General features: G+C 39.5%; 1 protein-coding gene across 1 annotated transcript in view; it reads right to left on the reverse strand.

The window, feature by feature from the left end:
* Positions 1–24198, reverse strand: part of CFAP58 (cilia and flagella associated protein 58) — a 110796-nt gene extending 86598 nt beyond the window's left edge. Inside the window, exons 1-8 of the mRNA XM_079899392.1 lie at positions 23855–24198; positions 21659–21807; positions 19092–19248; positions 17974–18168; positions 15787–15924; positions 13664–13823; positions 10014–10096; positions 6011–6202 (exon numbers count right to left, since the gene is read on the reverse strand). Coding sequence (XP_079755518.1) covers positions 6011–6202; positions 10014–10096; positions 13664–13823; positions 15787–15924; positions 17974–18168; positions 19092–19248; positions 21659–21807; positions 23855–23998 — 1218 coding nt within the window. The 5' untranslated portion in view covers positions 23999–24198. The remainder of the gene's footprint in view (positions 1–6010; positions 6203–10013; positions 10097–13663; positions 13824–15786; positions 15925–17973; positions 18169–19091; positions 19249–21658; positions 21808–23854) is intronic.
* Positions 24199–24821: the final 623 nt, after the last annotated feature.

Raw genomic sequence — 24821 nt, forward strand, 5'->3', positions numbered from 1 at the left:
CCCCTGCATCGCACGCCTCTGCTTTGAGAACTGACTTGGTGCTGCTGGTGTGTGGGTTCTGCACAGGCCTCCCTGGTGGCCCGGCCTCCCTTCGTTAGCTCCGGGGCACTGAAACTACGGGAAAACAGGAGCAGGTGGTCCAGAGTGGGCAGTGACCTAGGAGAGGGCTGACAGTTTTTACTTTTAGACAAGTAAGCAATGAAAAAGTGTTCATGACTGTTCCCCTTGCAGAACTCTCCCTTCAGGTTCGAACTTGGAACTTGCCAGCTTTGGTCATGTATTTTATGCCCTTAAAGGGTTTGTACTTCTCTCCATACATATCCAGACGATTCACTTTGAGTCCAGAAATGGCCAGCTGCTGGATCTTAAACTGCAGGTTAATCGTGGGGTTCTCATCGGGTTTGGAAGCTCCAGCATGGAGGTGATAGCCAGAAGAAAAAGGAGGGGTACTAAAATGAGCCAAATGCATAATGTGCAAAATGTTCCCCGGATTTAATAATTAACTGGAAATGATTTTACCTAGAATTTATAAAAGTCTACAAAAGAAGTAAATATGGTGGACCACAACTTCTGATGCCGTTCCTGGTGCCTCTCAATTTACCTGAATAATAAAATTTACAGTGCAGCAGAGGAAAAACCATGAAGATAAGACAGGAATAAAGACACAGACCTACTAGAGAATGGACTTGAAGATATGGGGAGGGGGAAGGGTAAGCTGTGACAGAGCGCAAGAGTGGCATGGACATATATACACTACCAAAATAGAAAGCTAGTGGGAAGCAGCCGCATAGCACAGGGAGATCAGCTCAGTGCTTTGTGACCACCTAGAGGGGTGGGATAGACAGGGTGGGAGGCAGACGCAAGAGGGAAGAGATATGGGAACATATGTATATGTATAACTTATTCACTTTGTTATAAAGCAGAAAGTAACACACCGTTGTAAAGCAATTATACTCCAATAAAGATGTAAAAAAAAAAAAAAAGCGCTGCAACATTGTAGTAGATTGTTTTACGGTTCCGTGAATATTCGCTCCCAGCACCTCTTGCCCTTGCTGTTGAGGGTGGGCCTGGACATGTAACTTGCCATAGCCAATGGGGTGTCAGAGGACATTTGGCTAGTAGAGAATCGTGAAATGTGCTTGCATGGTTGGGTCTGTCCTTGGCGTTCCTTTCTTTCTCCATGAGAATACCATGTATCCTGGAGGATGAGAAACATGTAGAGCAAATCTGGACCCAACCCACAGCCCAGGCCAAGCCCAGGCAAGCTCAGCCTACAACAGCTGACGCTAGTCAACTGCAGGTGTGTAAGCGAGAAATAAGTGCTTGTTTTTGCATGCCAGTGAGATTTGCTGTTTATTTATTATGCAACGATCTTGTGGCACATGTTGACTGAGACAAACACATAAAGAAAGGGTTTGGGATTCTGAGCCATCCAATTCTGGCACAAAAACAGGATCTTCTTTCTCATTTGCAAATGCCAAGTTAAATTAATAAAATGTAATGTAGGGCTTTCAGCATCTTAGATGTCACTTTTTTTTCTCTAAATGAAAAGAGCTAGAAAGCGAATGTTGACACTGTTTTTGCAGCCCAGAAGGAAGAGGACATCAGGCCAGAAGTCACTCACAGCTAAAATTGCCAAAGATAATTTAGATAGCATTGTCCATTATGGCAACCTGTTTCAAATGAATTTAAAGGAAGGCAGACCCATAGTGATAAATAGATTACTGAAGAAGAATTTAATATAGATACCTAAAGTTAAATCTTTGACTAGTTGATTCAGATGTCTAATTATGCTTTCCATACACTCTTTCAAAATATATTTGAGTACCTATTTAGTGAATAAGTAACACGAAGAGCTCAAAATTGAAGGAGACTTGCCCTTAAGGAAACTTGTAAGTAGCATGAGGCAGACACAGAAATGCAAAGACGGTAATAACATCAGATTTCTTCAACTGCCAGAGAGGGGAGACAAGTACAGATGGGTTAGAAAACATTTTTAATAAAGCTCCTTGGGAAACGTAGGATTTTATTGGTCCCTGACTGAAAGGCAAAGTTTTTTTTAATATTTTTTCTTTCTTTTGGTCAAGATACTAAAGTAATGCATATTCACTTCAGAAAATTTGAAAAATACAAAAAGCACAAAAGAGGGAAATTAAAACAATCTGTATCCCTAGCACTCAGCGATAAGTAGTATTCACGTGGTGGTGTGTTACCTTCCACTCTTTTTCCTTTTTTTAAAAAAAAGGCAAGTAAGCTTCTGCTTTTTCTTTTTGCCTAATTCTCAGAGAGTACTTTTCTGCATCACTGTGTGTGAAACAATACACACACAACTTTCTCCCAGGGCAAGTCTCTGTAAGAGTCTCCTGTCACTGATTTTGCCTGACACATGCTCAATCCGCATGTACAGTTCTTTCTTCATTTCCAGAAAATATGTTCCGTGACATCTTTGACTTGGGGCTCAGTTCCTCCATCAGAGGCCAACAATCTGTAGATTGGTTTATATTCCCTGTCCTTCTTATCTCTTATCTTCTCTTCAATCATTTTTATCTTTTCTTTCCACCTGCATTCTAGGAGAACTACTCAAGTTTGCACTCCACTTCACTGACTATTTTCCACATCAATTCTGTTCTTTACTAACTTCAATGTGGATTTTAAATCTGCTATTGCTTGCTTTTGTTTGGTTTGGGGTTTGTGTGTATTTTAGTCTCTTTACAACTGTTCCTTATTTTATCCATCACTTCCTTTCTGTTTCATCTCTGCTTTATCATAGAGGTAATGTCATCTTGGACTTATAACCCAGATGATAGTCCTCTGTCCTGTCAGGGTCACTGTGTTCTTAACCACAACAGAACATCTAGAATCTTCATTCTGTGTGCTAGGAAGACCAACATCCCACCTAGTATCTCCAAAAATTCTTAGAGGAATTATATTTCTCCTATTCACTGTGGCTTTGATTTCCTGTTTCCATAGAATTCCGGATTCTCAATTGGCACTTTTCTCTGGCACATACTGTCCCTTTTCTGAGATGTGTTACCTCACATCCCTCACCACCCCATCCCTGACCCCACAAAGCACAATCCAGCCACTGGGTTGATGCAGCAGACTGTCACCAAAGGTTTCAGGTACAGAGCACAGTAAAGAACTTAAAACCAACCTTCGGACATCCCATTCTTAGCAATTCCTTGGTCATTCCTGCTCTGAGAACTGGTCATCTCTTCCAGAAGAGCCCAGCCTACTGCCTCGCTGTTGGTGTTGTCTGCTCTCCTCTCTCATCCTCTCCTATCCCCCCCCATTTCCTGCTCACCACCACTCCTCCCCTTCCCAATTGCAAGCAAATTCAAGGGACTGTGAGTTGAGGTCCAGGTAGATTTTCCTCAATTCACCTCTATTGGCTTTAAAGTTCTCATCCAGTCTCTTTCTTCTATTTTAGCATCAGGCTTTATTTTGGCCTTAGTGTTTGAGACTGTTAAAACTTTTCATCTATGTCTGTACCTTATTGACATTTAACAAGAAGTTGAAAATAGCTACATTCAAATGCCACTTTGAACAAAAATTCTGGGCTGTTCATCAACAAATTTATTTATTTATTTACTTGCTTATTTATGAGATGTTTCATAGCATTTACTATCTGCCAGAGATCATTCTAAATGCTTTATAGATATTACCTCATTTAATCCTCACCACCACCCCATCTGCACACAGATGAAAGTTACGTCAAACCATATTAATAACTTTTGTTATTTTGCATTTTGTTTTTATCAGATTCATACTGTGACCATGTTCCCCATTTAAAAAATATTTTTCAAAAACATGATTTTAATGTTACATAGCAAATTTGCACAATTTATTTTGAAGAATATTCTTTTATAAAAATCTTTGCATTATTGTTTTTTCATATATTCAGTTTTTACAAAAGAAATTGCTGGGTCAAAAGGATAAACTTGGAACAACTCACTTAAGAAGTAGATCAAAATATCAGTTTCATGACATCTTCCCCACCCCTGGTATTATTCCTCAACTCCCTATAAACAGAATGCACGAAAGGGAACTTTCTGTTTCTGGGAATGAGGTGTGTGTGTGTGTGTGTGTGTGTGTGTGTGTGTGTGTGTGTGTGTGTGTGTGTGTGTGTGTGTGTGTGTGTGTGTGAGACAGTAAAGAAAGAAAGAAATATGGGAAGGTGTTAAAAAGACATATATGTTTCTAATAAGAAGTCCAGAGGTGACACAAGTTGCTGTAGCAACTGATATATGCTGTCAGGGGTTAAGTAAGAGAGAAAAATTATAGTCGATAAAGAACATTTTAAGAACTCGTGCTTAAATTGTTTAGGTAAGACATTATGTAACCTTGTGCAGTTAAACATCAGAAACTGTGAAAAACTGTTACCAGCAAAACTTGGTACCAGTATCTCTCCTTTACAATGAAACAGAGAGAAATATACAATCCTATGTTAAAATCAGTGGCAGTATTCTTTTTATCACTCATCATCATCTATTTGTTCAGCAAACACTTTTTCAGCACCTACTATTTACCAGCATGCTGGAAATGAAAAAAAGAATGAGATAAAGTCCTTGCTCCCAAGAACTCACTATAAAGTAGGGAAGACAAAGGTACAAATAATTACACTAGAAGATGATAAGTACCATTCCAGAGACATCAACAAACCAATAAAGTAGGAAGTGACTAGTTCTGCCTAGGGAGTCAAAACAGGCTTGACCCCAGAAATGAGCATGTGAGCTGGGTATTGAATAAGAATTTTCTATGCAGAGAAGGGAAGAAAGGCCTTTCCAGGGAGAACGAAGAGCTTAGACTCTGTTGCATAAGTCAGAATATACCAATGGCTGTGTCTTGCATGGGTTACAGGTATGTACCAAAATACAGGTATGTACCACCCACAGGATGGCCAGGTGGGACCTGGGCAGCTAGCATCCCTGGGTAGCTAGCATCCCTGGGTTAGTCCCCTCCAGCCCTGCACATTCTCATCTCTGTCATTCCCACATACTGTAGATATAGAATTTTCTATGATACTGTGATGCAAAGAATGTTAGGAAGCACTGCCCCAGGTTGCTGAGAGATGACAGAGGTTTGTAAGGCTGGGAGTAATAATAAGGTCAGGTTGGAATTTTTAACAACTTGATGGCAGACAGGAGTGGAGAAAAACTGACTCTTGGGAAGGAGAAGTAGGAGGCTGCAACAGATTATATGTTCAGATATACTGGCTGTCTCACCAGGTAGGGTCCCTCCCTTAGTAGGATCACACTCCTGCTTGGGGATATCAGGCTTAATCATGTAACTTGCTTTGATCAATGAAATATGAGTGGACAGACCCTGTACCCTTCCCTTGCCAGCAGAAGTTCTGAGAGCATATCAAAGGTCCACTATTACACTGTTTTCCCTCTGTAAGAGGCCAGCACATCCCAACAGAGTCAGTCTGAAATAAACAGGACGTGAAGCAGGCCTACAGCTGACTCTCAAAGACCAATAATGTGAGTAAAACATAGATCTCTGTTGCTATAAACTACTGAGACTTGAGGATTATTTGTTACAACTTAATCTGACTGATACAGAGGCTAACAAGGCCAGCCAAGATAGAGAATATGAGTGCCTGAACTGACAGCTGGTCCCCTCAGAGTCAGTAAATCAATCAGTGGAGGTTCTTAAATGATAAAGTCGCAAGAGAAATATGCTGTTTTACAATGGCTCCCAATCAGGGGTACGAGGATCCCTGGGGGTCTTTTACAAGGAAGATATGTCCTGCCAGGGCTGGACTGACCATATGCATTTGTGCTCCTCCGAGCTTACATTCTGCAAATATCTGCTCAGCATTTATTTACTCTAAATGGGAAGTAGCTGATTTCCTAGCAAAGCTTATTTCCCACTATCTTAAATCTGCATGTGAACCACAAGCTGAAATCTGAATAATTCATCTTTGCAACAGTGTGTGGCAATCAGAAATGTGACAGTCAGAAAGAATGTGCCGGTGCTTGACCCATACCATGGAGGAGTGGCTTACCTTTTGGGTAAGGTCACTGGCTTCACTGATGTACCGATCTCGCTCCTTTTCCAGTTGAAAGATAATCTTTCTCTGCTTCTGAGCCTCTTCTTTATAGTTCTGGATTTCTTCCTCCAGGTTTCTCCTGGCTTGTTCGTGGAGCTTCACCAGGTCTATCTGTTTCTGGGTTGCACTGACGGCCTTAAGCATATTCTAAAAATAAGGACAACACACCAGCCCCATTACTCAAAATGTTGGGAGATTTTTGGTTAAATTTACTCCCTGTCTTAATCCTAAAATAATTAGATGCATTGTTTGGGAGATGAATAAAAATAATCATATTTTTTACAGCTTATTTAGAGCTTGTTATGTTAATTCTGCACAGAGCACTATAGACATACCTATAAATGCACTAAGAGACAACATCCTCAGGAAGTGGGCACTATATCGCTCGCATATTAGGGGTAGGAAACTGAGAATGAGAAGTTAAGCTACTTGCCTACAAGTTCATACAACAGTGGAGTTAGGATTTGAATCCAGAGCTAGCTGACCCCAAAGCCAACCTCTGTCCCAGCTCTTGTCTTTTTCTTGTGAAGTTAGAACAGCTGAATCTAATCATGTAACACAGGCTTTGACTACAAAATAAAATAAAACCAACTTATTAAAAATACAGATACCCAGAATTAACATACACTCCAACAATATCACTCAGAAGAATAGAAAACAGGTGCTCAAACAAAAACTTGTATGTGAATGTTCATAGTATCACTATTCACAAAAGCCAAAAGGGGAAAATAACCCAAATGTCCATCGACTGATGACTAAATAAACAACATGTGTTATATCCACACAGTGGAATATTATTCAACCATAAAAAGGAATGAAGGGCTTCCCTGATGGCACAGTGGTTAAGAATCCTCCTGCCAATGCAGGGGACACGGGTTCAAGCCCTGGTCCAGGAAGATCCCACATGCCACGGAGGAACTAAGCCTGTGAGCCACAACTACTGAATCTCGCATGCTACGACTACTGAAGCCCGCGCGCCTAGAGCCCATGCTCTGCAACAAGAGAAGCCACCACGATGAGAAGCCCGTGCACTGCAAGAAGAGTAGCCCCTGCTCGCTGCAACTAGAGAAAGCCTGTGCACAGCAAGAAAGACCCAATGCAGCCAAAAATAAATAAATAAAAATTAAAAAAAAAAAAGGAATGAAGTACACGATACAACATGGTTGTAGTGAGTGAAAGATGCCAGACATAAAAAGTCACATATTATATGATTCCAGTTATATAAATATGCAGAATGGTCAAATCCACAGAAACAGAAACCAGATTCATAATTTCCAAGGGTGGGAGGAGGGGAAAGTGGGGAGTGGCCACCTCACAGGTACTCACAGGTACAGGGTTTCCTTTTGGGGTGATGGAAATATTGTGGAACTAGACTCATGATGTTTGCACAACACTGTGAATGTACTAAATGTCACTAATGGCAAATTTTGTTTTGTATGTATTTTACAACAGTAAAAAAGAATTAACCTGTTTTTTTAAAAAACACAGATGTTCCAACTCCAGAGACTCTGGTTCAGTGGAGCTGTTATGCACCTAAATTTTTTTAAAAAGCTGCCCTGCTGGTTTCTGATGCTATAATGGAAATGCCTTGGGTTGGCTGCCCAAGGAGCCAGGTTGTTCCTCTGAAACACAGAGTTAATAGAGTGCAACTCTGGCAGCCATGCTCATGATGGAGCAGAGCTTGTCTGCTTCTCTAGCCACAGCTGAATGGATCCAGTGACTTTTGAAATAGGGCCTCCAGATTTTTGTAACTCAGTAGAAGATGTAAACTTGAGAGCTGCTGGTGATAGCTTTTTTCTGCCATATGGACAGGGAAACAGAGAGAGACGATCCTCACTAAAAGACAGAAATGAAGCAAAAACTCAGCTGGAAGTCTAGTGGTGGAAGTAGAGAGCTTTCTGTGCATCCCAAGAGTGTTAGGCCAGGTTCCTATCTGTTCCTGAGGCCCAGCTGTATCCTTGGGTTCCATGAGGTGCCTCATAATTCCTTCACAAATCTCTAACCAATACAGACCTTCAGCCAGGTCTGAAAACCACTGGCATAAACAGGTTAAAAAAAAATGAACATTAAACCTTGGTTGGATGACAATGTAGAAAATGGAAAAGGTCAACTTTACTTTCAAGTATTGAATTAAACATTTGCTCTATGAAAGATAAAGCCACTTCAACATGACACTGAAAGAACCAAATATATTAACATTGCCGCCTGTCAAAACTATGTCACTCACTCACTCAATGGTGGCATTTCAAGTCAGTGGGGAAAGAATGTATTATCAGTAAAGGCTGACTGCATACCTGCAGAGGGGCAGGTGCTGTGCCAGGCATTAAGGATGCAACGGCCCGGGAAAAAAAAAAGTTAAAAAAGTACCCTGCCCTAAAGAAGGAGTTGACGTAGTCAGATCAAACAAAATAAGTATAAAATTAATGTGTTAGGTGTCCTATTGTGGCAGAAAACCTATAGGTTGTTTATCAGAATATATAAAATATAAATGGATTAAATATTGTATGTGTTACAAATAAATTTAAAAATCTAAATCCAACATTATTTACATATATAAATTTATAGAATAAAGAAACAGTTACTAGGATCATGCAAAAAAAATTGATGACTTTCTTAAGGAGTGCTCAGCATGTAAAGATATCTAATCTTATACTATTTCCTGAGATTCCCTAAATAGTCTACTTTAAGCTAGAGAGTAATCTATTCAATACTTTGTTAACATTTATTCAATTCTGGGAAACTTAAAGAAGTAATAAAAATTCGGAATGAACAAATATAGGCTGTATCTACTTTGATGAGATGAAGCTATCTTGGCCAAAAGCCATCAGGCTGTCTGCTCTGGAAGCAGCCTGCCCACTCTACACCTGGCCCATCGCTTTTTCCTCCCTGGAGGAAATCCTTGAGCAGGAATGTTTACCCTAAATCCTTGAAAGTAGTTAATCTCCTAAGAGTGACTGTCAATCAAAGGAATCCTCTGGAAGGGGCAAGGAGGGGAAAGGGGGAGTGGTCTGCCTTGAATGGAGGATTTCCAGGCCTCAAGCTCCCCCAACCCCTCCCTCAGCTTTGGACCATATTGAGCTCAAAGACTAGGAGAAATAAGGGCCAAAGACAGAAACGAAAACCTACAACACTCCTGAAAAGATGGTGGAAAGGTCAGAGACTCTTTACATGGCCAACCAGCCATCCTTCAAACACCTAGAAGTTAAATTTTATTAGCACTCACTTGTATTTTCTGGATTAGCACAAGTTGCAGATTATAGATATTAAAATCAGAAATTTTGGACTTCCCTGGTGATGCAGTGGTTAAGAATCCACCTGCCAATGCAGGGGACACAAGTTCGAGCCCTGGTCCAGGAAAATCCCACATGCCGCGGAGCAACTAAGCCCGTGCGCCACAACTACTGAGCCTGTACTCTAGAGCCTGCGAGCCACGACTACTGAGCCTACGTGCCACAACTACTGAAGCCCGTGTGCCTAGAGCCTGTGCTCCGCAACAAGAGAAGCCACCGCAATGAGAAGCCCGCGCACCGCAACCAAGAGCAGCCCCCCACTCGCCGCAACTAGAGAAAAGCCCGCGCACAGCAACGAAGACCCAACGCAGCCAAAAATCAAGCAATAAATAAATTTATTAAAATCAGAAATTCTGATCAACTGCTAAGATGCCAAATAACACACCAGCAATAAAAACAGAAACCACAAGACACCCTGAAATCCCCTGCTGGTTTATATGATAATTCTCCGAAGTCCCTTTGTGCTCATAGGTGATAATGCGGTTTCAATTCACAGCCAGTGAATGGTGGAATGTGGATACCTGCTTAGAGGAAAATTGAGCACTATTATTAATTCTAATCTACTTTTGTTTGCCTCAGAGTTTTCTCTCCCCTGCAACCAGTTATAGGCAGATATTATAGCACTAAAGAAAGACATTTATTTACCAGTGTTAGTGTAACAAACTCACCTTATTCAATAGGTCCCTTTCTCTCAGAAGCTCATCCACTGCTTTCTTATCAAGTTCTGCTTGTTTCTTGGAAGCCTCCACCTCTACATCACCAGGGAGAAAAACAATAATAAATATAAAGAAAACCTAAGAAAGAATCTGCCAAAGCCAAAGTGACATAAAACTGCTTTATAGGGGCTTCCCTGGTGGCGCAGTGGCTGAGGGTCTGCCTGCCGATGCAGGGGACACGGGTTCGTGCCTCTGTAGCTATAAAACTACTTTTCGTTGAGTGTTCCGTGATCTTCATTATAACTCAGTGAGGTAGGTCTTCCTGTCCCTGAGGCTTAAAGGCCTGTATGCCAAGGGTGCACAGCCAAGAGGTGGCAGGGCTGAGATTGGGAGTTTGGTCTCTCTGACTTCAAAAAGTCCTTGCTTTTTAAATCTTTTTTATTATACAAGTAATTAGAAATACAGGAAGAAATTGGAAATAAAAATAAACAGAAGGGAAAATTTTCTAAATCAGAATCTACTTAGGATTTTGATGTGTCTCTTTTCTGACTTTTTCCTATGCAAATATACATGTGTATATAAATATGAATATTTATACACCACATACACCAAGAGGGAATCATACCACACATACAGTTTTGTAACTTGTTTTATAATTAACAAACATAAAATAAATACCTCTCTATATTATAAATGTATATCTACATCAGAATTTCTAATGACTTCATATTTCACTGTATAAAAATGTATAATTTATTTAGCCAATCCCCATCTTAACATTTAAGTTGCTTCTTCTTTTTTAATTTTTTTGCAATTATAAGCAATAATCCTATGAAAGTTCCTGTTCATTTGTTCCTCTAGGAGAGGAAGTCCTGGATCAAAAGTGATTTTCTTTTTAAAAACATTTCTCCCCTACTGCCGAATTCTCTCCAAAAATTAATAGCAGTTTAAATCCACACCCAAACCACCACTGTTATTATCACTCTCTTTGATCTTTGACAACCTGATAGATTTTTCTAAACCAGTATGTCCATATTTAATTTACATTTCTTTGATTAGTAGTGAAGTAGACTACTTTTCCTGTTTAATAATCATTTATTTGTTTTTCTGTTTTTCAAATTGCCCACACTGGCTCTTTGCTCATTTTTCTCATGAATTGTTTACCTTTTTATGAATTTGTAAGAGCTCCTTATATATAATAAGGATACTAACTCTTTGGCAATATTTTAGACAATTTGCCTTCATATATAGTCTTTTGCTGCTAAAAAAAAAAAATTACCTTTAATTTCATTAAATCTCTGCATTTTGGCTTTATTGTTCCTACATTTGACCTTAACTTTTTTCCCAAAAAGTAGTTTATTGTCATACTACCATTTTCTTAATAATCCATACTGCACACTGGTATGAAATGACACCTTTATCTTAGATGATAACCGTGGGTCTTTTTGTGGCCTTTCTGATCTCCATTGATCTGTTTATTCAGGCATTTTCACTAAACTATTTGATTACTGAAGTGTTATAATACATTTAAACACCTGGTAAGGCAAATGTTCCCTTCTCACTCTTCTTTTCCAGAATTTTATAGCTATTGTCACAAGTTTATTCTTCTGGAGGAAACTTAGAATCAGTTTTCAAGTCCCAAGCAACATAACTCACTGAAATTTTTTTTGGAAATATTAAACGTGTAGATTAATTTGGACAGATTTATATCTTTATCATATCGAGTTTTCTCATCCAGAAACTTGGTGTATCTGTCCATTTTTCAAGTCTTCTTTTATATCCCTCAAAAGAATTCTGTAGTGTTTTATATATATATGTCTTACAGATATCTTGGTAACTTTATTCATAGATATTTTATTACTTTAGTTGCTATTGTGAAAGGGGGTTTTCCATCATATATTGTAACTGGTTCTTTGTAGGAAAGAAAGCTATTGATATCCATATATTTATTTTATAACCTGCACCCTGTTGAACTCTTGTTAGTTCTGGCAATTTTTCAGTTCATTTCTTGGATTTTGTGGTAGGAAATCATGCTCCTAACCATTATGTCACTCTTTGATAGGGCACAACAAAAGGAAGTGCTCCATAAGAAGAAATAATGATGTTAACGATATCTGTAAAATAACCAGAAGAGAAAGCACGATGACTTCTGTAAACATGATTTAGGGATGAAGGATTGGGTTCAATACTTAATGGATAAAACTTTTTTTCAAAGCTTAGAACTATCACCAGCAAAAATACAGAAATTTTAATATGGAGTGTTTTCTGAAATTCACTAAGCCAGTTACAAAACATGCTCTACTAGTTCTATTTTTTTTTCATATCTGTCATTGAAGACATTAGATTGTAAACTCATGCTAGACTGTAAGCATCCTGAGGGCAGGAACCTCCATGCACCCAATGCCTAGCATAATGCCTGCACATAGTGTGTACTCAATTTATTGAATGAATAAATAAATGGAGAAATTATCAATATCAGCTGCAACTGTGCCTCAGTAAAAGATTATTTCCGATGTCTTAGGAGGAAAAATATCTGCACTTCTCAAAGACGTGACAAATATTTCTAATAATCTTATCTAGACATTTAGATTTTACTTAACTTTTAGGGAGGCACTGTACATTTTTATGCTTCTATGTATGTTATCTCAGTCAGTAATTTACAGCTGAGGTCAATGAGGTGTTCCTACCCCACATTTTCTGGTGCAGTCAGAATTCAAACCCTGATCCTCTGTCTCCAAGTCTCTGAGCTGTTTCTACCACACCATATTTAACTAACATATCCTATTTTTAATTATATTCTTTTTCAGAATGAGATAGTATTCTCTTACTACTTTTATAAGTGGTAATATATCTGGATAACAATAGATGACTTTTTTTTTTTTTTGGTCGCACTGCACGGCATGCATCCCCAACCAGGGATCGAACCCACACCCCCTGCAGTGGATGCACAGAGTCTTAACCACTGGACCGCCAGGAAAGTCCCAATAGATGACATTTAGTAAGCACTCACTGTGTGCTAGGCACTGTCCCAAGAGCTTTCTATATGTTAGCCATTTCATCCCCAACAGCTAAATGTGATAGAGGTGGGATCTGAACCCAGGTAGATTTGACTCGAGAGTTTGTATCCTTAATGATGTTTCTGTACTACACAGCCTCCTGTGGCACTTAAATCTTCCCTTCACAGGTCAATGTGATAGTTGGCTAAAACAAGTGTTTCCCATATGGTAAAGTACTAACAGAGGAAAGGAGTTAGAAGCCATTAATTTTTGTCTCACTGATTCTGGGTATACTATTGTCTCAAATACTGCTCATGCGTAATATTCATTTGAATTTATCCCGCATCTTCGGTGAAAAAAGAAGACTGAAGGAAAAGACATGTAGAACCCAGACCTAAGATTATAGATGCTATTTACTCCATTGACAAATACTGAAAAATACTTTGGGCTCAGTATAACCTGTTGAAGAGTTTTTTAAGGTAAGAAAGTTCAAGGTATTCAAAACCATGTCTCCTCCATATTATCTATTTACCGTTTTGAATGTTATTTTACTGAATTCATTTGGCATGGTTTGTGTTTGCATGCATGGAGTTGCCAGATGACATTGGTTACCAATGAAACGCTCATAAACTAATAAAACAAAGCACAAAATGATTCTTGGCTTACCTCTCTCTAATCCCAAGATCTGATTTTTCAGGGTTTCCTTGTGCTGTTCCACTTCTCCCTTTTGACTTTCAATCTGGTGCAATTTCTTATGGATTTGTTCTCTGATTTTGTTGAGCTTCCCAATCTCAAGGCGCAACTGATGGACTTCTTCCTCTTTGGCCTATGATTATTGAGAGAGGATTAACCAGGGACACTCAGTCAATAAAGAGCCGGTGACTGGATGATGGTAAACTCACAACCAATAAAAGGACACTGTTCCTATGTCAGTGTAAAGCTGTTCTGTGGGATTAAATCAAAACACACAGTTTGGTTTTTGAGAGAAACTGAAAAAGTCTATATAAACCATAATAAAATATATGGCTATATGAGCTAAAAACAATGAAAAGACTGATTAAACCTGATACCTCAAGATACCATGGAATTGTTGAATCAAACAAGATAAGAACGCTGAGTTGTACCATAAATGTGTGAAATTTGTGTACAAATGCTGTAGTGATTAGCAACTTTCATAGACTCACAAAGTGATCTCTCTTAGAGGTTATTAACATGCTATAAAATATTGAGTCTTTCGGATCCACATGTCCACTGTAGTGCAATTACATAACGTTAGAAAAGGGGCCCTCCTTCCTCAGAGTATGTTAGTCAATGACTGTATATATGGACAGGTGGACAGGGTAGCATTAATAAGCAAGTCTACACGATGTCAAAAGGTATCAAAACAGCAATTCCAGCAAAGTAAAGCACCAGATTTTTGTCTATGGATTTCAAGTTTTATGAATTTTTTTTAAATTCATTTTTAAAAAAATGTGCCATTCTTAGAAATGACTGGGAAAGCAACTAGTGATCCTACTGCAAATAAAGAGTAGCAATTATTCCTAGTTCTTGACAATGAAGAGGCTTCACTTAGCTGGGCACGTTATCCTCAGATCACTGCTAGAAGCAGGATCCCATAGGTTTAGGATCTGATAACAAAAATATTCCATCTTTCAAGGTGCCCCATGCATGTCATCAAAGGAGAGAATTATTGGCATAAGTATTTTTCCTTTAATTTCACCTTAGGGGCTAATACATTATTTTGCCTTCAGTAGTCGTTTCATTTCTGCTTTAACTTGGAGCATTCTCATAAAGAACGGTTTCGAGTCAAACATTTCTGGACTGCTTAAATGTTCCTCAGCCTCAGATCCTACCAGGTCCAAATTAGTTCATCTAAGGCCCCTTTCAATTAAAACAATAAGATGTTCTAATTCAGTAGTTATTAATCCAGACCCCATGGTTAGAAAAATTAATCCAGACCCCATGGTTAGACTTCAGAAAAATCCTGTAAACCTCTAAGACTGCACGCAAAACAAGACACAAGACGTGCAAATAAGTGTGCGTGCGTGTGTATGTGCACACACACACACGCTTTCATCAGATTCTCAAAAGGTGCTGTGATGCAAAAACTGTTAAGATTTACTACTCGAATCAATGTATTTTCCTGATTAGTCACTCATTTTATGCCCAGTATTCTAACATGACTAGAGTAGGGCTTATGGATTTTTCAGAATTGGTGATAAACATAAAGCTGCGCTGCTAAGCATGTAGGCAGACAATATGTATCCAAGTATAAAACGGTTATCCAAACTTAATTTGCAAGCACTCTTTAATCAGGGCAGGGAGAATAGGAGACCTATCTTGAAATTTACATTGGACAGAAGTGAAAATCATGATTCTGCAGTCCTAAGCGTAGATATCAAATAGTACCAGTCCATCCCCCACCCCTCTCACTCCATACAAGTAGTGAAATACAATCTCACTTCTTTGCCACTCACATGTGTAAATGGTTTCTAGCTCTGGGCAACTGGTTACTTGCAAGGTTAAATTACAGAGGTGAACATCTGAGCTCACTTTGGAAAGTATTTGCATAGTCATATGATTAATAATCAGCTTAGCAATGTTATAAGAATGGAAGTTATCAAACTGCTTCCGGGCATAAAGCAATCACTGTAGGTTTACACCTGCCTCTGAAGGACCAAGGCTAATCCACGTTATCCAACCAAAGGCTAGAACAGCATCAGCCAATTCATATTAATAGGGAATGAAGGAGGACATGCTAGGGAACAGATATGTCACTTGGTGTTTACTTTGAGCTCCAACGCCTTCTGCTGGTTTTCCTGGGATAGCTGCTCACAGATCAAACTATGCTGTTCGTTTTCTTGCTGAAGTTTAGCATTTCTCATCTGAAACTGCTCCAGCTCCTTTGCAGCTCTCTCATTCAGTATCTGAAAGATGCAGAACGAGCTGGTTAACGCGTTTGAATCTGATTACAGTAGCTGCACATCCACGCAGGAGGCCATGCAGACCTCCTGGGACAAGCACGGCAACCACACTTTTTTTGTCTTCGCAGAAATTGTTCTTTCTCCCCAGTGAAAGCATGAAGGCACTCAAATATGATGAATGTTAAATGGCTGGGGGAAATGATGCCTTCTAATGAATAACACAGAGAACATATTTTTTTTTCTGGGCACCTTGGGAAGTCTTGTTCACAGGTGGTGGATAAATATTTTAATGCCTGTTTGCCATTTGGCAGGCTTAGCGTACACAACAATTGCTATAATCATTGCAAATGAGCTAGAGATCCAAACGAGCTTTATCGGCTGTGGGGCTCAGAAGCTATATCTTCAGAAGCAAATCCTGCATTAGCATGCCTACAACATTTTCATGAACAGAACCATTCACTAACACCAACACAAAACAATTCCCCTTCATCCAACTTAAGTCAAAACTGTGGAGTAGTAGTGGAATGATTTCTACCTCCCTGACTTCAGTGTCAGTTGGATTTTCCCCTTCCCAACTTGACTATTCAGAGAAGACAAGGTTTTATAAAAACAGAGGATTATATTTTGGGAAGTCATTTCTATTGGGAAAATATTAGGGAGATGGAGGGATATCAAAAAAAAGAGAGAAGATGGCTTAGAAGACACTTACTCCAATATATAACTTCCACTCAAGCAAAAGTTAAACACAGAAAGAATCTATCCAACTTCCCATCAATAGGGACTAAATGAAATTTTCCATGGGTCCTGGATGTTGCTAAACAAAGTACTATAGTTTTAACGTGATAACCAAAAACCTCTCAAATTTCAGGCTCAAAGAAAGCCACATGTTTTTTTCATGGATGTTGCACACTGCATATTATCTATTTGATTTCCAGCTTTATATAAAATTAATAAAGCAATTGACAAATGTGTTCTACTATCTAATTTTTTAAGTAGAAAAATGATTTATGGCTTAAAAATACTTTGGAAACTTCCTAAGAGAACATGTTTTCAAGAAATGACTTTTTTCAATTAGATGAAATGGTTCTTCTTTAAGAAATTGGAAAAGACAGACTAGCATTTGTGTTACCTTAAACTGTTATTACAGAGGAAATGTTTTTTAAATATTTAAAACGCATAAAGACAGTGTGTGGTTTCCCAAACTTGAAAATTAAACCTGTTAAATATAAATCACGCTATATTCACAGGCTGGAATGCTTAGAGCAATGAGAGTGAATGGTCTTCTGAGCTCTGTCCAATAGAACTTCCTGCAATGAACTAAATGTTCTCTATGTGCACTGTCCAATACGGTATCTACTAGCCCCATGTAGCTATGGAGCACTTGAAATGGTGCTGGTGCAATTGAGGGACTGAATTTTTAATTTTATTTAATTTCAAATAATTTAAATGTAAATAGCTGTATGTGGCTAGTGGCTACCATATTGGATACTGTGGTTCTATAACTATGTGGCAACAACATAAGGGAATCTCAAAAACAGGATATGAGGAGAAAGATATTAGACACAAAAGAGTACATCCTATATAATTTAATTTCTGTAAAGTACAAAAGCAGGCAAAACTAACCTCTGCTTAGAATTCAGAAGAGCGCTGACCTCTGTGGAGAGAGTGACTGGGAAGGGGCACAAGGAGTCTCCCGGGGTGCTATTTCTCAGGCTGGGCGCGGGTAACCAAGACGTGTTCAAGGGGAGAAAATTCATCAAGCTGTATACTTGTGACTTATACACTTTTCTATGTGTATGTTACACATCAATAAAAGGATAAAAAGAGATTAACCTGTTGGAGCATGGCAGGAGGGGGCTGGGGGTAGAGTATAGGTAGAGCATATCTACCTATAAGAGCCATTCAAAGACCAAACACAGTACAGTGCTACGTGCTGTGTTACCAACATCCACCAACATCTGCAGTGAAGGGAGTTTGCTGCTTTCCAAAGAAAATTCAAAAATCCCCGTTCTTGTCTGGCCAGGCCCCGTGGCGCAGCCCTGCCCAGCCTACCTTCTGTTCCTTCAGCTGCTGCTCCAGCTTCTGAAGCTCCTCCTTGCTCTTCTGCACGTACTGCTGCAGGGCCTTGATTTCTGTCTGCCTGGTGTCCATGTCCGTCTGAATCTGCTTGAGCTCTTTCTCTAGTTTTTCCTTCTTCCGAGTCTCCCGCAAAGCTTCGTTCTGATGTTGCTGGATTTCTTGTTGGAACTACAGGCACGGAAAGGACGATGGGGGTTGGGGTGCGGGAGATGAGCCCCTCAGGACGGGTCTCAACCAGCTGAACTTCTCCCGCTCTCAGATATTTTCAGGGCAATGACTCTGAAGTAGTATTTCTCCTGCAGGAGAGTCATCTTTGAACTTCAATGTTCAAACTTTTCAAGAATATTCTGTATTATTTTTCAGAGCCTTGGCACCAAACAGCCACCCTGAAGGTGGGAACAAATCCACAAAGAAAGGTATAAAATCCAGTTAAATACTGCAAGCCCAGAATTCTAGGGAAGTCAAACATGGAAAGAATTCATCTAACTCTCCATCAACAGAAACTAAATAAAATGTAGCCAGCTACCCTAAATAGGAAAGTGTATTTTCCATGAGTCCTGGATATTGCTAAACAAAGTACTACAGTTTTATCATGACAGCCAAATTCTATGAAAAGTCCTTCTCCTATCTCATGATCAAAGGAGTCTCCTGTTTTTCTCCTCAAGCCTGCGCTTGTATACCGTCTATTTGACTTCTGGCTTTATAGAAAAGTATTCAGAAGGATTCAGCTAGATGACTTCCTTACACAGGAGAAAGGCCAGGGGAACTGCTTTCACCATCCCCAGATGCAGGGCGCCCTGGCTGTCACAGGGGACACCTTCTTGGGCCAGAAATGTAAGCAGTGCCCTATCTTGGTAACTTCTCAGACAGAGAATGACTCAGGTAAAACTGCTCTTGCAAAAACAAACCAGAGAAATAAGCAAAACAATGGATGCTTCATTTGGTGACCGGGCCAGGGGCAAGGGGGGGGTGGGGGGGAGGGAGGGTCATAAATCTGAGAAAGGAACAAGACCGGAAGGGAGCCTGGAGAAGGACAAAACCTCCTCCTAGAAGGTAATGGTCCTTGTCTTGCTCTCCGTGTCAGAGCAGACCTGACTGATGGTCTGCTCGGCCTCTTCCCTGGCCCGCTCCATTTCTTGTTGCTGTTCAGTGGTCTGAGCTAAGGCCTCTCGTAATTTCACCACTTCTGAGAAGAGTTGGTCTCGCTCCTTTGTCACTTCTTCTTTGAACTTCAGCAAATCTCGGATACTAAAATAGAAGAACATGGGAGTCAGACGAAATGGCCATCTGCTCAGGGAGCCTTCTTATCATCCTCTGAGCTCGTTTTCATGGGAAAGACTTATGGTCAAGGATCAACACTATTCAGGTGTGAAAGAGAAAGATCTTTATGCCCTGATGTGGGAGCTGTTTCTGAGGGTTTTTTGTTGTTTTTTTTTGTTGTTTTTTTTGCGGTACGCAGGCCTCTCACTGTTGTGGCCTCTCCTGTTGCGGAGCACAGGCTCCGGACGTGCAGGCTCAGCGGCCATGGCTCACGGGCCCAGCCGCTCCGCGGCATGTGGGATCTTCCCGGACCGGGGCACGAACCCGCGTCCCCTGCATCGGCAGGCGGACTCCCAACCACTGCGCCACCAGGGAAGCCCTGTTTCTGAGTTTTTAACTGAAAAAGAGGATGTTCCAATAATAATATGCATAATATGACCCCTTTTCTTATTTTTAAGCAATTACAGTCTGTGTGTGTGTGTGTGTGTGTGTGTGTGTGTGTGTGTGTGTGTGTACTATAGGCATTTTTATAGAAGTCCAGAAAAACAGGCATCAAATTGATAACTGGTTATCTCTGAGGAGTGAAATTTAGGGTGGAAGAGTTGGGGGGGCTGATTTCTACTCCTTGCTTTCCACACCCCTGTAGTATTCATTCTGAAAGTAGAAAAACTATGTCTGATAAGACCTGTGCAGCAGAATTCATCTAGAACAAGGCAGCTACTTTAGAGCTGAGAGAGCAGAGAACTTGCATTTGAGACACTTGCACCTGACAGACATCAAATGACTGTTGGAAACACAGTAATTCGATAATATGTATCGACCAACACTTTTGATATAATTGTTTAATTAAGAACCTTCAAAACCGCAAACTCTTCTCCATAAACAAGACCTTAAATTCTAAGGTTACTGTAAAGACAGACAGCTACACCTAAGCGCACTGCTGAAGATAAAATTCTGAGTTGGATTGTTTCATCAGTTCTCCTCCTCATGTTCTGATTTTCATTAAAACTCCTCCTAAGCAAATCAGTTCCCTCACGATGCTCTTCAACAGTTGTTCTTCAATAGTTGCTCTGATTGTGCATGACTTCTTTTAATAAGAAAATAGAGTCCATTATTATGAACACCACATCTACTGTTTATTTTACCTATTCAACATTTGATAAACGTATCTAGAAAGTACAAGAAATCTAGACAGCAGGTAGATTTAGTTAAGGATGCCTAAGGAAGTGTATGCTCATTCCTGGCTCATTAATTTATGCAAGGTTTTGCATGCCCTACAGAGTGCTAGATTCCTGGAGGAAAGGTAAAGATAGATGTCTTCCCTCAAGGAGTTTACAGCTTAATGGGCAGAGAAGCTCAAATAATTTCAGTACCATGTGATCAGTGCCATACTTGAGGGAGATGTTGGGTCCTATGGAAACAGGGAACACAATGACTCTTCTGCCTGGTCACTGGGTCTGAGGCTTGGGAGGAGTTTGGAACAGAGATGCTGACGGTGATAAAGTTAAGATGGTGTTTAAGATAGGTCTTGAAGGATGAATAGTTGTTTACTGAGTGGAGAGGGAAGAAAAAGGATCCCTGGCATAGAAAACAGTATGTCCAAAGACATAGAGGCATGAGCAAGCATGGTGCTGCTGGGCGTGAGTCTAGCAAGGCTGACTGGGGCAGATCTACAAAGGGCTCTGTAAGACACGTTCAAGACTTTGGGCTTTATCCTTAGGAAACGGGTAGCTGTCGAAGGTGCATATGCTGGAGATGGAAGCATGTAGCTACATGTTTTAGAAGAATAAGTCTGGTATGGAAGATGGTAAAGAGGGGAGATGTCTCCTCAAAGGCAGGGAGAACAGTTAGGAGTCTACTGCCAAATCCAGCAGAGAACAGGGGAGCCGCTGCTGACAGGAGGAGGGGAAGAATGAAGTGATGTTTAGAAGACTGAGTCAACAAGACGAAACGTTAAGGGATGAAGGAGTAACAAGTGTGAAGAGCAACTGTTTTCTGGCCTAGAATCTGAGGTGGTAGGAAGGACAGTGATATGGCTCATCATGGGGCAGGGGGTGTATGGGAGGGGCTGGGAATCTGGGTAGAAAGTCAGCCATTCCACACAAGTTTGAGAGAAATAAAGTTAAAATCTTTACTCATTTTAAAACTGTAGCACTGATTTTATAGAGCCAGAAGTTTGATATAACCATGAATTAGAAGCTCTTGGGCATGGAGAAAGGGAGTATTAAAAAGAAAAAAATGGCAATAGATAGAAAGCTGTCTCTGGGAACCCAACAAAGTAGAGTCTTGTATTCACAAAGAACATTCAAGATGGTACCGGCAAGTCCCAGGCTGTCTGTTGAAGAAGGAGGCCTCTGCAAAAGCAAGTTCAACATGAATCAAGACGGCTATGACCTACTTGCTATCCTGGTCCATGGAGAGTCCAGACCCTTGCTCGACTAGTTTGCTTAGGTTCACTATTTCCTCTTTCAGGGCAAGAATCGTCTCCTTTGCCTTCTGCTCTTTGTCATAGGCTGAGTCCACCATCTTCCAAGCCTTTTCGATTTCCTAGGTGGGTCATGGGATATCAGTGAGAAAAACCAAACTAGGTTCCAGATGCAAGCTAAATTGAATAAATAGAATAATAAAACAACTACATTATAGAAGTTATTTATGGGGAAAGAAGATTACATGTTATACACTATGTATTAAATGTATATTGATTTACTGCATTGTTCCACATGAGTTAGTCAATACTGAAAAGCAGTTTTAAAGGGGATACTGGCAAAGGATATTTTCTCTTGTGTAGGTAAATGTGGCCACAGGGCTGCTACATACTACAGGGGCTGCTATAACTAATGGTATTATTTCTAGTAAAGATGTTAAGATAGGTTTACAAAATTGAAAATGAAAGCTTATGTGCTTTCCAAGTCCAGATATTTTATAGGAAAAAAAAAAAGCTTTATCACATAAGGAATGGTCTTGGATCCAAGTCCTAAATTTGAAGCTCTTGATAGGTTCCATATTAAAAATATATTTTGCCCTCAGGCCCCAAGTGAGCTCCTGGATGGCAAGGTGAACTTTAGAGCCATCCATAGAAATGAGGTCTTGGCTGTCACCTAATTGTACACAACAGCCTTGATAATTCCCATTTCCAGAAACCCAAGCCCAGGCCTTCTCATCAAATGCTTATAGGGGAAAAACAAAACTATTCTGAATACAAAGTGGAATATTAACAGAAATACTTAAAAGTGAATTACAGCCATTCGAGTACACGGACGAAGGACAGTAAATGTTGCAACAGCCTTGAGTTTTGCCCTGCCACTTAATTTTCTTGCAAATTTTCATCAAGTGCAATGTGAGTCCTTTTATACAGGTAAGAATCTATATGCTTAAGGTGAAAATATTATTTTATGTTGACGAGGAATAAAATGAGTGGAAGAAATTATTTAATTAAATAAATTCATGCTATTACATTAGAGAGAGAGAGAGATGATTCTTGGGTAACTGCAGCACATAATTTAGTGATTCAAAACAAAATGTCAGTTTAAGGGGTATGTTTTTCTGTAGCAACCATATGTACTATTTTTGGCAAAACAAATGAAGGATATTTAAATGAAATATGATTATATGAAATCTTGTCCAAAGCAAATTCACCAATTATATTTTAATCTATTCATGACTTCCATTTCCAGTTTTTTAATTTACAATAAAAAGTGGGGTCTTTTCTCATCATAACATGATTTAAAGCCTTCTTATATTGGTATTTTGCAAGGAGAAGAAGAAAATAACAATAGAGAGAAAAAGACACTAAAAATAGTGGTTCCTAAGAAAACAGGTAAGTTACATTTTGCACTAGTCTTGGAACTTCATTAGAATTGGGGTATGTTTAATTGCATGATATCAAGGGAATTATCTAAAAAAAACTGCGAATTATTTCTCAGCACTAGGGTTTCAATTATAAATTAAAATATCTTAACCTCTTAACACCCTGCAATCTACAAGGAACATTTGTGTTTTACCTTCAAAATAATGCAACACACTTGAGGATGAAAAAATAAAGTGTAAATAAAAGCCATACTTCCTCAATATCCCTCCCAGACTGAATCCCTGTTCTCGCATTATGAGGAAATGGGACGATCAAGGCAGGAGCAAAGGGGCGATAAGAGGAAAGATCATGAAAACTACCATCTGGAAATTCTCAAGGTAACCTCTCCTAAAACACTGGAAAACGTAGAAACATGAAAAGATCTTTTACAAGCTATCATCATAAGATATTTAATTACTTATCTTGGGTCAAACAAGACATACTGATATTCCTAATACTATACTTACTTATGGCCAATTGTTTTTGTGAACACAGTATTTCTTAGAAACCAAGCCAGTAAGGTTCTACCTTATTTTCTGCATTGTGAAATTCACTCAAGCTAATTAAGTTCTTTGAAAATTAACATTATTCCCTAGGCTTAATGAATATATAAATCATGTAAATTTTTACTTAATAACTCTTTTACTACCAGCCTAGAGCTGCCAGTATAATGAAAGGATGATGTTTTAAGTACAGGATGCATTTATGAAAGCTCGCCATTGGTTCCATTTCTAAAAGATCACTGACCTTCTTCAGGGATGTGATGGTGATCTGATCATCCTGAGAGAGCTTCAGGGCAGTGGCGACCTTCGCGGAATTAACCACGATCTCCGCATTCAGCTCTCTGCACTTGGCCATCAAACGCTTTTCATTGTCATAAGACTTTTTCATGACAGCATGAAGCTTCTCATATTCAACCCTAAATCTCTCCAAACTTTTGTCCCCTGTAAGTTCGCTGAGAACCTCCTGAAAATCCCTTTCTATTTCTTCATACGCAGTTTCCTCCAGCACTAGTTTTTCACTCTTTTCCTGTTCAAAAGGGCAAAGACGGGAATGAAGATTGAAATATTTACCCCATCACTATTCAGGAATGACTTATTATTCGTGAATAAAAGACCTCCATACAAGCAAAGATTGAAATATTTACCCCATCACTATTCAGGACTGACTTATTATTCGTGAATAAAAGACCTTCGTACAAGCAAAATAAAAGCCACTGACAAGCAGACGATTTAAAGCTATATGATGGGAAGGCTCCTTGTTCATCCCGATACCTGTATATATGTATACGTAGCACTGGGACAGTAATATTTTCTACCACATAGTGTTAAGGATTAGATTAAATGGGATAATTCATGTTAAACACTTAGCCAAGTGCCCGGCAAACAGCAGGTACTCAATAAATTTCGAGAGCTATTATGATTATTCCAAGCCTGCTTCTTACTGCCCCCAGGACTGCAGATGGAAGCCACGGTATGTTGAGGTCAGACATAATATAGATACCATGAAACCACACTTACAGTGGAACCCATCCAGAACATGGAATATTCTCTTTAAAAATATCCCATCATGTTTACCCCTTAAAAAATTAGCCTAGGTCATCTCCACAGGAATTTTGAAATGTCCCCTGGGCAATGGTCATGGGCCTTCACATTTGCTTTCCATGATTAGCTGGGCAGCAAATTATTTAAAATGTAAGCCCAAACATACAGAT

Source organism: Stenella coeruleoalba, assembly GCF_951394435.1.
Source record: "Stenella coeruleoalba genome assembly, chromosome: 16".
NCBI classification, from domain to species: Eukaryota; Metazoa; Chordata; class Mammalia; order Artiodactyla; family Delphinidae; genus Stenella; species Stenella coeruleoalba.